This window comes from Maylandia zebra, linkage group LG15, assembly GCF_041146795.1.
Source record: "Maylandia zebra isolate NMK-2024a linkage group LG15, Mzebra_GT3a, whole genome shotgun sequence".
Taxonomy (NCBI): Eukaryota; Metazoa; Chordata; class Actinopteri; order Cichliformes; family Cichlidae; genus Maylandia; species Maylandia zebra.
In genome coordinates, this window is record NC_135181.1 from 21,589,786 (window position 1) to 21,604,572 (window position 14,787).

At 40.1% G+C, this 14,787-nt stretch overlaps 1 protein-coding gene across 1 annotated transcript in view; it reads right to left on the bottom strand.

Moving 5' to 3' along the window:
- Positions 1–14,787, bottom strand: part of ift172 (intraflagellar transport 172) — a 54,547-nt gene that overhangs the window by 11,878 nt on the left and 27,882 nt on the right. Inside the window, exons 27-35 of the mRNA XM_004550677.6 lie at positions 14,612–14,709; positions 14,282–14,417; positions 12,651–12,767; positions 12,059–12,201; positions 11,466–11,559; positions 11,031–11,095; positions 9,651–9,831; positions 7,522–7,631; positions 3,915–4,044 (exon numbers count right to left, since the gene is read on the bottom strand). Of these exons, the coding sequence (XP_004550734.2) occupies positions 3,915–4,044; positions 7,522–7,631; positions 9,651–9,831; positions 11,031–11,095; positions 11,466–11,559; positions 12,059–12,201; positions 12,651–12,767; positions 14,282–14,417; positions 14,612–14,709 (1,074 nt within the window). The remainder of the gene's footprint in view (positions 1–3,914; positions 4,045–7,521; positions 7,632–9,650; positions 9,832–11,030; positions 11,096–11,465; positions 11,560–12,058; positions 12,202–12,650; positions 12,768–14,281; positions 14,418–14,611; positions 14,710–14,787) is intronic.

Sequence of the window (14,787 nt, forward strand, 5' to 3'; positions counted from 1 at the left end):
CGAACCACTGACTGGACATGCAGCTGAACGTCTGTTTCTGCTCCACTGCCATGAGGATAGACACAGAAAAGCTTTACCACTTCCACAATATTCATTATGGACTTAAGCTATTTCCTATTTAACTACTATAGTTTTCTGTTGTTTTGAATCTGTTCTGTGATATTGATTTTAATGAACTACATTTTTTTAAATGTTGTGGGTGCCGTAGCACAATATTTTCCCAACTTTTTCGATAAAAAATATTTATTGTGTCTTATTTTTCCTACTTCAAGTGTATTTTATTCTAATTTTTTGCATTTTATTCTCAGTCACACATACGTTTAGTATGTGTGTACACCGAGACATATAATGTACAAAATTTTTTCTCTCCTTACAATATGTGTCTTTGGCATTTTTGATATTCTATACAGCAAAAATATTATAAAACCAAATTTTAACAAAGTAGCAGTTCTTTCATAACCTTTTCAGGACAAAGTTAAGAAAGTAGGTGGGGCTATTAATAATAATGAATTGCATTTATATAGCGCTCTTCAAGACCCTCAAAGCGCTTTACAATTCCACTATTCATTCACTCTCACATTCACACACTGGTGGAGGCTAGCTACAGTTGTAGTCACAGCTGCCCTGGGGCAGACTGACAGAGGCGAGGCTGCCATATAGCGCCATCGGCCCCTCTGGCCATCACCAGTAGGTGGTAGGTGAAGTGTCTTGCCCAAGGACACAACGGCCAAGACAGACAGAGCTGGGGATCGAACCGGCAACCTTCCAGTTACAAGATGAGTTTCCCAACCCCCTTAACCACGGCCGCCCCCAAATTGATGTTATTCCACCAGTTTCTGAGCCACCGCAGTGTAAGAAATGGCATATATTTAAAAACTGCCTCTTATTACCACTGCTGTTTTGCCCTACCAGTACTGACACTGATGATGTCATACTTCGAGGGAGAAAGAGTTCAACTTCTTCAACTGTTTAGCTGATGACATTAAAAAGCTATTAACAGAGATCTTTGCAATGATGATAATATAAAATTGTCATGATCTGTCATCTCATATTAAATCCGTGACCCGCTCCTGCTTTTTTCACTTAAGAAATATTGCCAAACTCAGGACTATTGTCTCCACAACCGAGGTGCCACTTCACAAGCGCATGGCACAACACAGAAGAGCCACCTCCACAGGACAAGACTCAGCAGTCCATCTGCATCTTAAGGATAAAGGACACTCTTTCGAGGATGCCAATGTTCACATTTTGGACAGAGAGGACAGATGGTTTGAAAGAGGAGTGAAAGAAGCCATCTATGTCCACTGTGAGCGACCATCTTTGAACAGAGGCGGGGGTTTACGACACCAACTCTCTGCCATCTATAATCCAGTTTTGAGTTCCCTTCCCAGACGCCTTAACGCCCACTCACATCCTGGGCCATCTGATCTCAGGAATTCGCATGATAAGGTGGGGCCAGGTTTCACAATGAACGCACCCGAAACTCTGGCTGATTGGGACCCACGCCCAGTTTCACACCTTGGCTCAGGCGATTAGAGGATCATCAGGGGTCCTTTTGTCCCTCTGTGGGGGGTTACTCCCACTGGGTTTATATCTGGGACTCTCCACCATTTGACCTTAGAACTGAAGAAGCTTCTCGGATGAGAGGTGAAACGTCTTCAAGCAACTTAAAGAAGTCCAGACGCTTTTCTTTCCAAGCTCCTTTGACTACGATGACCTGGATGACTGAGAACCTTCACAGACAGCTTAAAACTCATCTGTTTAGACAGGCATTTGGGTAATGTTAATGCGTAATATGTTGTTTTATTTTATATTTATATTGTACTATTGCTTGTTTGATATGCTTTTATATTTCCTCTATGTTGCTATATTGTTTGTTTGACATGTCTTCATGTGAAGCACTTTGTAACAGCGTTTTCGTCTTAAAAAGTGCTATATAAATAAATTTTACTTACTTACTTACTATCTCAAAAAGCAATATAATGTCACCGTAATCATTATATAATCCATTTGATTCTGATTGTGGGGATAGTTGGTGATACATGAACTGACTTTGCTGTTTGTGTCTTGAAGAAAAAGTCTTTAATTCTTCTAATGCAATATTTCCAATACGGCTGTACCTTGTATTTCTATCTATTTTCATTCATAGTTAACTAGTTAATTTATAAATATATTATATAAATAGCACAAAATAAATGTCCACATTTCATTTTCACAGGTTTAAACAGAGAGTCCACAGTAATCTAATTTAAAAAGAAACAAAACACCATAAACCACATCTGTGTAATCTCTGATTTAGCACTTCTACATTTAAATAGACTAGAATCAGCTACTTCTGTGAGTCATTTGGCATGTTTGATAGCACTCACTTTCACCTATTAAATATAATGTGTCTTAAAAAAACAGATAATTGGAATAAAGGTCATTATGAAGCGCACTACAGGAAGGAATCAAAAATTCAAAACTTAAATCAGTGTATCGCCTGACTCATCTGTAATGCAGATGCAGCATTTTCTGACCTAATGAAACTCACTTGGGGAAAAAAACTACCTATTGATCTCTGTGATCTCTTCAAGACCGCTTCTTTACAATCACGGAGATTGACCATTCCCATTTCAAATAATCTGACCTCTGCACTTTAATCAATAACATGCAGTATGTGCTGCGTATCTTCATACTCACAGCAGAAATCACCTATTGATGTTGGTGACATGGTGACCTTTCGCCCTCCTCCACCTTTAGTGGTACTCTTGACTACAATTAAACATCTATTCTGTCCTTCACCCACTACAGAGCTTAAAGTAAAAGTGAAAAGTAATTACTGATGCTGTCTAAATATAAGATCTACAGTACGGCCATTAAAGGTCATGGTGGGAAGTTTTCTTTTATTTCTGGATTATTTTTGCAGAACCAGAGAATAAGTTACTGAATAATTTCCTTCTTTAGGGAAATAAACACTGTTTGAAATGGTTATAAATCACTGTCTGTAGTTTTATGTCATGAAAGTTCAAACAGTACAGCGATGCCAAAGATAAAACGAACACTCCAGGGAAAGCGGCTCAAAGGAAGACAGAGAAAACTATGAAGAGTGGACAGACCTTTGCAGAGACCTCAACCCTCGGCCGCAGCCTTGAAGCCAAACTGTCAACTTACTACAGATTGTGATTTATTTTAATTCAGACCGCCTTTTAAGATTTGACACAATGTAAGTAGATATTTTCGGCAGGTTGACAAATCGAGTTAATACTGTTAATCTATCTGAAAAGGGGATTCTCACATTCTGAGCTGCAGTAATGTTTTCATTTATGGCATTTCAAAATATGAATAAGGTTTCTGTATGCATCTAGGACAAAGATCTGAAAATAATTCATTTATCCTTTAGATGGTTTCGACCTTTTTGAGTGTTTGTGGTGTAAAAATAAATTTTGTGAATAATATTTAACTGCAAAAGCTTGTGATGACTGTTGTACTAGAAGGTTAAACCTCCCACTCACTATCTTAACCCCTTATGTCTAGTCTATCATATTTGTGTAGTTTTTTTTGTGAGTTTTCGAGACTTCTACATCAGCAGTGGGATCCCCCCCCCCGATAAAACCGAAATAAATTGCACAATACATCCATCCATCCATCCATCGATTTTCTTCCGCTTATCTGGCGACAGGTCGCGGGGGCAGCAGCGTAAGTAGAGAAGCCCAGACCTCCCTCTCTCTAGCCACCTTCTCTAGCTTCTCCAGGGGAACACTAAGGCGTTCCCAGGCTAGCCGTGAGATAGTGTTTCCAGCTTGTACTGAATCTGCCCCCAGGGTCTCCTCACAATGTATATATATGTTTTTAATTCTATTAATTTCATATTGTTAAAAAGAACTAATGATCATGTGAATTAACAGTTCTATGCAGTTGTTTTTCCTTTTTACCTTCATCCAACACTTTTCCATCAGCGCTGTGTTTGAGTCATCCTTAACCTTCAAGTAATACTCCACGGCCCGGGAATATTCACCCGACTGCTCCCACTCTCTCGCCTGCTCCAAGAAGCCCTCCACACCCCTGAAACCAACAGGCAATAAACTCTTTTTTTTTTAATTAAAAAAATATTAAACATTTCACAATAGCTTTATTTATTTTCTATGTTATTTTACCAGTTCATAACAATCATGGCATAAAATAGTTAATGCTATAATAATAATAACCACCATTACTAAATGGTAAATTGACAGTTAATTGTGTCAATGCTAGGGTTCCCTTACAGTCGATTTACTCCGTACAACACATAAAGTATGGGATATCCCGCCCCTGTTTGTCCTGGCTGAAGAAATCTCTATTCACACCTTTAAGGCGGATGGCCTCAGACAACATGTATAGGGCCCTGTCTACACATATACCCCCTGCCATCACAATCAGCCCTCAGTTCTAACGCTCTTCACCTCGCTAAGAGCATATCTACTGGGTTGGGCTAGCTAGCTACTGCTAGTTAGCTCCATTGTCTGCTGGCATAAGTTAACCCAACTGCCTTGTTGGTGTTAGCCTTCACTCCACAGCTGGTGTGTAGGCTGCCCACGAAGTGCTAATTTCAAATCTTCCTGTGCAGCACTTTGCTTTGCGTTTTGGTATGGATATCAAACCAAAGAGAACAAAACTGAAATTTTCTGTTTGCCACTGTCTTCAGTGGTGCAGTTTCTCTTTGCATGATAGTGACCAGCAATGACGCGTGCCCCATTTGCCTGGGAATTGTCCAAGTTAGGAGAACGCTGACTGACCTGAAGTCTGTGTGCTTCTTCACACCCTGGAACGATGGGTGACTTTGCGGAGAAAATTCCAGAGGAGGTTAACAGTAACCGCATCTTGCATGCTAGCTACCGGTGGGAGCCTGGGCTGTTGCACCAGGGATCTTGGATTGGGAGAGTGTCGTTTTACAAGGTGGTGTCCACAGATGCTTCCCTAAGAGGGTGGGGAGTTCTGTCCGATGGCGCATCAGAGAGAGGGGTCTGGACACAGAGCTTCACAATGATGTAAGGCTGCTAGCTGTGTTCTTAGCTCAGGCATTTTTGTCCAGTTCTGAGGGGCCAACATTTCCTAGTCAGGATGGACAATTCAACAGTGGTCTCTTACATAAACAGGCAAGGAGGGAAACGCTCCCTTCCCCTGTTAAAGTGGTCTCGCTCTCTGCTATTATGGTGCAGTGTTCGATGTCTGTCTCTAAGAGCAACCCATGTTCCAGGCCATCTCAACCTGGGGCCAGACCTTCTCTCCAGACCTTCTCTCCATTCCAGTGAGGGAATGGAGGTTGCACCCCTTTGATATTGGCCCAGATACGGGATCTATTTGGCGAGGCAAGTAGATCTTTTTGCCTCCAGGGTGAACACTCACTACCTCATGTTCTTCTCCATAATCGACAGTGATTCACCCGTGGGCATAGATGCACTAGCACACCAATGGCCAGACGTGCTCCTCTATGCATTTCCCCAGTTGAAGTGATATCTCCAGTTCTTGATAGAGTGCATCGGCAGCACATCTCACTGATTTTTGTTGCCCCCCTGGTGGCCAACAAGGTCGTGGAATGCAGAGATAATCAGTCTACTAGCAGCAAGTCCTTGGCAGCTTCTTCTCTGTGGGGACCTCCTCTCTCAGGCAAGAGGAGAAGTGATTCATCTGCCCGGATCTATGGTGCCTTTATGGTTACCTACTGAGAGATCAAATTTGATAGCTAAGGGTCTGTCCCCATGCGTGGTCCTGTAGAGGCTTTTATGAGTACAAATGGCAAGCCTTTGAGCAATGGTGCCAGGACGGGCACATTCCCCCAGTCCAGTGCTCTATTGTGGATGTTTTGACATTCCTGCAGGAGATGCTAGATACTGGCGGTCCAGTGTCTTTTCATGGGACTTGTGTTTGGTGCTTGAGGCCATTTGTGCCTCCCTTGAGTCTGTGGATATAAAATGTATTTAATATAAAACTGCATTGTTTTTCACTTTGGCTTCTGCAAAGTAAGTGGGTGACCTTCATGCTTTGTCTGTGCAGCTAGTTGGGCATCACCGCACACTTTTTTTTTTTCCGGTTCACTCGTTTGTACATTACAGCCCCTTCGGTGGCTCATACTGTCCTTTCAGCTGGGTCTACCACACACTAAGGTGGTGGTGGTCCAACTCCAGTTTGATGGATACTCTGCAGGGCGTGTATATATGTCCCATACTATATGTGTTGTACCATGTGAATCGACTGAAAGGGAACGAACAGTTATGTGTATAACTTTTGTTCTCTGAAGGAGAGGAACGAGTTACAACACAAGGTTGTCTCTGCGCAGCTTGGCTCGATGAAGAGTGGCTATCGAACTGAGAGAAGAGGCTGAGAGAAGGGGGTATATGTGCAGGCGGGGCCATACACATATCATCACAAATAATCAGCCTTAAAGGCGTGAATAGAGGTTTCTTCAGTCAGGACATGCTGGAAAGCAATATCCCATTCTATATGTGTGTGTGCCTTATTCCTCAACTTCATGGAGCATAAATTATACACATAAATGTTCATTTTGTGTTGTTTTAGAATTTTGGATTTTTGGGTTAATATATCAGAGTTTTGGTTTATCTTTAGTTGTTTTTGTTTTTTTTACAGTATATTGCAAGTTTCAGTGCTTGATAAACGACCGAGTCTGGTTCCTGTTTGGATTTCTTTATCATTCCTGTAATGAGTTTTCTGTAGTATTAAGTTTAGTTTTTTTTTCTTTAATTTTCTTTTCTTCCCTCTCTATCGTGCAGTATTAGTTCCTTTGCCCTCCTCTGCCCTGTTAGTCTTCAGTGAATCCATGTTTTTCTCTGTCTGGAATGTACTCTACATTTTCTTATTATCCACAGCCTTTTCATCTCAATCACTTAATATATTTACTTGTCCTGTTAATAATCGGTCTTTGTCATTAGCTTCCATTTCATTAGAAATTAGAGATTAGAACTGTGTTCATCCTCTACAAGCTGCAGTTCCATCACAGCTTTGCAGATGGATGCAGTGGGAGATGAGAAGCTTTGCACTTATCTGAAGCCTGAGCTGTAAAGTCTGCAAGAATAATTCATTGTTTTCTCTCTTCAAACCCTCTTTTTCATCCGTTTCCATTGGTAACTTTTGATGTTTCCTCCCACAAGTCATTAAAGCGGGAGAAACGATGGGAGGAGGGTATGAGCTGCATTCTGCTGGTTTGCTGTCTAATGAGCTGTTCCTCATCGGGAGTTGAAATTTGGGAGTACACGTGAGGTGTTTTTTAAAAAAATGAGGAAAAAAGCATCAAACTGATTCGTTGTGCATAGATGCATTTCTGGTAATGTTCAAAATATGTTAAAAAATGTCCCACAAATAATCACGAGTCAAGTTGAAAGGCTTTTGACTTCAAATGTTGTAACTAGATATAGCTTCAGTGACGGATTTGGGTTTTCTTTAGTAGGACTGTGCTTCATCTTTTACTCTGCCATGTTAGACCTAAAATATTTGAACACCACAAGAAATGAAGGTCAGTGGTTACTTATTTTATGGGCTTAATCTCACCTGAGTCCTTTCTTGGAGGCCTCCCTCTCATACTCCTCTTGGAGCATGGAGAGTTTATTGGGGATATACTCTTTACAGATACGTATGGCATCACTCCACATGTCTGCATCCTGAATTTAAAACAGACACGAAATCAATTAAATAACTGACTATCAGGCAGATTGTCAACATCTGAAAAATGAAAAAGGAATCCTGCAACTTTAGACATTTTTCACTAAATTGCAAAAAATTCTACAAATACTTTCTTGTCTTTTTTCTGTATCAGCGGCAGATTGACTACACTGGTTCACCTTATACCTAAAAAAATAGATCTTCTCCTACATTACTGGAAACTATTCTTCTTCAACAGTAACAATTTCCTGTGGGGTACCTCAGGGCTCCATTTTAGGTCCCGTCCCATTCTCTCTACACATGCTTACTTGGGGTCAAATAATCAGTAAACATAATATAATTTTTTGCTCCTAAGCTGACAACATGGAATTATATCTCCCCCTCAATGCCAACAAGTCCGGGCTGAATAGCATCATCAAATGCCTTGTGGACATTAAGAACTGGATGGCACAAAACTTCCTTCAGCTGAATGAGGACAAAACAGAAATTTTCTGTTTTGGCTCTGCCAATTCCTTTGTAAGTTTTTCTGATCAACTTGGAAATCTGTCCACTTATGTAAACCCTTAGGCCAAAACTCTTAGTGTGATATATGACTCTGGCTTTAGGTTTAACAAGCAAATTAACTCAGTGGTTAAAACAGCTTTTTTCATTTCTGTTCCATTTCAAAAGTTAGGTTTTCCTTTCTGTGAGAGATTGCAAAATTGTGTTCATGCTCGCATTTTCTGTTGTCTGGTGCTGGTAGGCTGTCCACAGGTATCTTAGGCTACGTTCACACTGCAGGTCTTAATGCTCAATTCCGATTTTTTGATCAAATCCGATTTTTTTGTCTGCTCGTTCACACTACAAATAAAATGCGTCAGCAAACGCGCTCTAGTGTGAACGCTCAAAGCGGCCCGCATGCGCAAAAGAAGATGTCACACACAACGCGCTCTGTTTAGACCCAGAGCAACAGTATTGTTTGACTGATGGCCCTTAATATAAAGACTTCGGACTTCACGTTTCCCAATTTTTGCTTTAAGTTATTTTGTTATTTACATAATAATGTAAATAACCTAATAATGATCCTTATTGCTGTTTAAGAGAGGAGCGGTGCTTCAAAGGATAGCTGCAGATTTCTGTCAGAATCTGCAGATTATACAGTACAAATAAAATGTTTACGTTGTCTTCCCAACAGTTTCACTGACATCTACACTGGATGGCTAGGAAGCGTTCGCGATGTCTTCTCTGGCGCTGATAATTGGCTTCAGTCTTGTGTCGGTGACGTAAAAGACGGATTTAATGCGACATGACCGTTCAAACAGCAGTCGCTTTCTAAAACATCGGATATGTATCGGATTCAGTACCACATACGAAAGTGACCCAGATGGGATTTGAAAATATCGGATTTGCGCCGTTCACACTGTCATAGCATGATCGGATATGGGTCGCATAGGGTCAAAAAAATCGGATTTGATGCGCTTTCGCCTGCAGTGTGAACGTAGCCTAAAAGAGAGGTCATATTACACATGTTTTAGCATCTCTCCACTGGATGCCAGTGAGGGTCGGAATCAGTTTCAAGATACTCCTGTTTGTATACAAGCCATTCATGGTTTGTCTCCTTAATACATCTATGACCTCTTACACCCCTATTAATCTCCCATGTCCCTCCAGTCAGGTGATTGGAATGCTTCTGACTGTCCCTAGCGCTAGATTTAACCTCAGAGGAGACTGGGCCTTCTGTGTGTTTGCCAGCAAACTGTGGAACAACTTTTCCCTCACATTCAAATCTGCTCCCTCCATTTGATCCTTTAAAACTAGACTTTTTACTCACTGACATTTGAGTGTGTCATTGGTCTTTGTATTTCCTGTGCTGTTTTCGGCCATGATTCTGTTTATCACCCACTAATATCTATTTTTTTCTTATTTCTTTATTTATTTCTATTCCCTTGTCTTTTTATCCACTCTATCTTTTGCACAGAACTTTGGGTAGTGTTTTTTTTTAAAAATGTGCTTTATAAATAAATTTGAGGTGGAGTTACCTTGTAGTATTTAACAGCTAGTTCAGGTCTCTGTGCTTGGAGCAGGAAGGCCTCAGCCTTCTTGAAATCATTCTCTTTAAAGCAGAACTTGGCTTGGCCAACCAGAACCTCAGACAGGCTCTCTGGATCGTGGCCCTCAGCCACCTGCTGTGCATTGGCCCAGTCCTGGTTGTGGACATACCTGGAACAGTTCACACACAAATACACACAGGAAATAAAATCCAAAAATAATCTGTTTTAAGATTAACGGAAACGATTTTTTAAATGTTTTTCATCAAGTACCAGAAAGGGGACTTTGAATAACTTCAGGTTCATAGAAATTTACTTACTTAAAGCTGTGGCTATCTGGGGGGCTGGACATTAATTTCAAGACATATCTGCTTTCAGTGGCTTAGGGAAGTAATGGCACTTCTCAAACTTAAACCTCAAATCTCTACATACTTTTGTGAACCGTTAAAACTGCTTTTACCTCTCTGACGACGAAGTCATAACCCTACCTCAATCCTATATCTTGGGGGAAAAAATGAAAAAAGTTCATTATTTTTGATGTGTCTGTTAGAATCACTATTCTCCTTCTTCCATGCCTGCTATCCTTGAAAGAGAAATTAAAAACAAAGACGATATTTTCTTTGCCCAGGGTTAGTGTTAACATTAGTGTTAGCATTGGGGTTGTCACTGATCATGGGTTACTCTCCATCATTCATGAATACTCACACACTCCCCAATTTGAATATTACCTAAAATGACTTAAGCATGTGCGTACAAGAATCATTGCTGCGCAGTGCTGTGTGGCTGGCTGTGGTGTAACTTCACTATGTCTATTTTTAGAAAGCTATACATAATTAGTATTTCTACTGCTGATTGCTATGCAGGCTGTTTCCTCAGTTAACTTTCTGCTAACACTTTAGATTAGGCTTTAATTATCTTGCTATAAACATGCTTATTAGTAGCCTGTTTACTCTTTATTAGTCATTGCAAACCACTTACTAATGACTTGGGCTGCATGGTCCTATTATACCCTTATCAGACATTTAATTAAGAGCTAATTAATGGTTAATATATGTAGCGTAATTTAAAGTATTACCAACTTATCAAATGATTTTGATGAGGCTTGGTTGTTTAGTTCAATTATGGAAGAAAGAACCCCTTAAAAGAGATATGTGATTAGTGAAACTAAGCACATTTGGACTTTTTTTAATGACATGAGAAAGTTTAAAAATTGAAGTATTCCAATAATTATATTAACCAAAATTGTCCTTAAACATTAAGCTTCAAACTGAGCCTGAAACTGATATAAATCTGCTCCTCACTGATGCTGATCAGCTGGCAGTAATGATGGGCTCAAAGTGTGAGCACAACATCATCACCTCCAGTACTCACATCAACACAGCTTCTTTGGGTTTTCCTGCTTTGATGAACTCTGCCTCGGCTTCAGTGAACTTCCCCTGTAAGATGAAACCATGAAAAAATTCAGGATTAACACGACTTAATGTGTGCAGCATGCAGTGAGTTCAAGATTCTCAGTAACAGAAATTACGAACAATAACTCAGTGAGTTAGTTCACAGAAACAGCAGCAGCAGGTTTATTGTTATTCTCATATGAGCTGACTATGCTGGGCAATAAAAAGAAAAAAAAAATCACATATTGATGTGCTTGGTCTGGTTGAATAAAGAAGACAGAGAATAAATTTGGCATGAAGCAGTTTTGTAGGAGGAAAACTGAAAAGTCTTCATGTGGGTAGTTGTAGCAACTTTTTTGAAAGTGTATAGAAAGAGCAGAAAACTGACTGTGTGGTAAAACTGTGATGGATTTACCTCATCTTCCAGGTACAGTGCATGCTTGAGGTGGATCTCAGGAATCTTCTCCTTACATGCAAGGCGGGCCAAGTCAAAGGCAAAGTCAAATGAGCTGGAGAGAACATGAGGACAGTCTCTGTTTATGTCACATATAAGAGATCTGGCACTCAAAGGATTTTTAGTAGAAATCTATGAGATAAGTGTGTATGCATGTGTAAACCTCTAATTGATATCATAGTAAGTAATTAGAAATGTGGATTTGACTGAGGATACATGCACGTTTTGTCCCTGTGACCACAAAAGTCAAATATATAGCTTTCTCCCCATTAATTTATACACGGTCTGGGAATTAAAAGCACAAATAACTTTATAAGATGGTTACTAAGTGACCTTGCTCATTTCCTTTTTAGGAAGGAAACAATTGATCACGTTTTACCGTTAGGATTTCCTTTCAGACAGTACAACAGATAAAAGATTCTGAATGAGTGTCAAACTTGTTTTAAAGCTCTGCAAAAGGTTTATCATATTTTAAGCAAATAAAATGAAACTCAGTATGTGAGTAAATTGAACTTAGATAATTATTTGGGTCTTTGTGTTGTGATAATGCTCACGATTTATTTGAAGCAGACTTGATGGCGTACTCCAGCAGGCCAAACTTGTTTAGCAGCTTGACAGCTGCCTCTCCTCCCAGACTCCGGGCCCACAGGTAGGCCACCTGCTTCTGCGCATCAGCACCTCCGTGGCTTTTTGCCACCTGACGAACACACAAACACATTAAAAAAAATCATTACACCAGGCCTTCACTCCTGTGGCTCCCTAACCCCCTTACAACACATAATCCCGGGGAGAAACATTTGAAAGAAGCTATAAAGCTGTGGTGCATTCCCAACGAAACTACAGCAATAAACAGAGAGCCACACACCTGTAACAATGCTGTGGACATGAAACCCAGTAACAACAAGTCAAGCCGTCCTATTCTGTATTTAGCATCAGGAATAAACATTATAATATATGCAATCTACAGTATATGCTTTAACCTAAAACAATTACAACAACAGATAACAGCTGATATAAGCAGAGTGTGAGGTGTAAACATTTGCCGCGTGGGACGAGGTTCTAGACTTTACTGCTCTCTGCCATATCTTATAAATGTAATGAGATTAAACACAAGTGAACAAAACAAAACAAATGTGGCGTTTGTACCCTGTACGCATCCTCCCACATATCATTGACACTGTACATGTGGACCGCAGCCTTCCACTCTTCAGCCTCCATGAAGTGGTATTCCGCCTCCGAGAACCTCGATTCAGCCTCCAGCTCCTGCAAACAGCACGTTTATCATCACCGTCACTTACCATAACTTATGTATCACATACCGGCAGGCTCAACCAAACCACACAGCCCATTAAGGGTCGTTGAATTAGAGCTAGAATAGAATGTAGAGGAAGAATTAATGCCCCAAAGTTTGCGACACTGTGAAAAAAAAAGTTAGAAAATTGGTCCCAAAAATGAACAGATTCAGTAATGAAAAAGAAATCTAGAGCTCAGAGACTCAGTTTGAAAGCGATTATGTCGGGACATGATTAAAAGACTTTAAAATTTGTCTGTACAGTGATCTGTTGAACTTCACAATTCAGGAAAATGTTGAATAAATTATTGTTTGAGTTTAAACTGCTGCAAGGCATTTCTCCCAAGACAGCTGGACAGCTACAAACATTAGAAACAGAGAGTGGTCTCAGACACAGACCTCCCAATAAAAACCTCACACGGCTCTAGAACTGCAGCAGTTTCTGAGCCCGTGAGAGCTCTTCTGATGAGAAGCCCCAACCAGTCGTGCCTGCGTAAATGCTGAGCTGTGAAGTAATGACATGAACCAAAATGCAACCCTTCTCTCACTTTTAAACTGGTTTCAGATGAGCAGGAAGGATCTGAAGACATTGTTTTTGTTGCTCACATTCTTGGAGTTATGTTCCTCATCTCCAAGTAATTAAACAAGAAAAATAAGCAGATGAACTGCCACAAAAAAAACTTTGCTTTACAGTATAAACACTGTCACTGCAGTTTAATCCTATTTATCTTTCATAGCACGGAAAGAGAGAACAAATTATACCTGTCTTAAAGTCCTGCATTAGTGCTCTGGTACTTTCAGTGTATGAACCAGTACAATAAGCAGAAAAAAGGCAGCTTTTAGTTTCTGTGCTCTAACTGTTGGAGTAACTGAGAGCAGCTAGAAGTAAAGCTACCACTTCACCCAGTATTTTAAATAAGCAAGGTTTATAGACAGTGTTTATGTGACTGTATTTAGTTATTCTGTTGCATTATTTTATTTTATTTGACTGTTTTATTACATAAACAAAGATTTTTGTTTACTTTATTTACTACTTTTATTTGATTCATTTCTATTTAGTGTGCTCATATTATTCAGTCTGTTCAACATTATTTTATGTTATCTTATTAAACTATTCCTTATTTCTGTCATTTATTCATATGGTGACAAAGGTGGATGCTCATATAGAAGAATACCAACATTGTAGTTCCTCTAGCAGCCACTTGAAGCTGGCTCGAAAAGCTTAAAGAGGAAATAAGCATGTTTACAGTCTGGTACAAAACAAAGGTTTTAGCATGCATCCATTTGCAAATCTATAGATGCATGAGGCAATTTGCAAATATGTGTGAAGAGAGTTGTTTTACACAGTTAGCATGCCCATCACCCGAACTCAGGCTCGGTTCGGGTCACAGTTAGATTTATTTGATTGTAACATGTTAAATCTGTAGGGCTTAACTCTAGGAGTAAAAACACTGTCGTTAGATTGTCACTGCAGTGTGGTGTGTACCTTGGCTAGGTGGACATGGGTCTCAGTCAGCAGGTCAGGGTGATGTTTGGCTACCAAACGAATGACATCGTCAAACATCCGGTTCTTCTTGTACATGGTGATGGCAAGGTCAGGCTGCTTCACTGTAGCAAACAGCCTGCATGTGTAAAAGGGGAAAGAGGGCTTTTTAAAACACTTCAGGTCTAAAATACTACGCCCAGACTTTTTCTCCTGCTGTTTTCAAGGTCAGAGATTAACTCAAATGGTGTCATGGTAGTTTGTCTCCCACCAGCTCGACTCCAGCAGACAATGACGTGACAAATTCGTGTAAATATGGAGATTTGTATTTACCTCTCGGCCTCCTTGAACTTCCCATCTCTCTCCAGCTCCTGAGCTCTGCTGATGTACAGAGCCATAACCTCCTCCTCCGTCATACACTTCACTGCCAGCTTTATAAGAAAAAGAATATTAAAAACACGGCCTTAAATATTACATTTCTTAATTAATCCCACATTAGATTCTTAAAT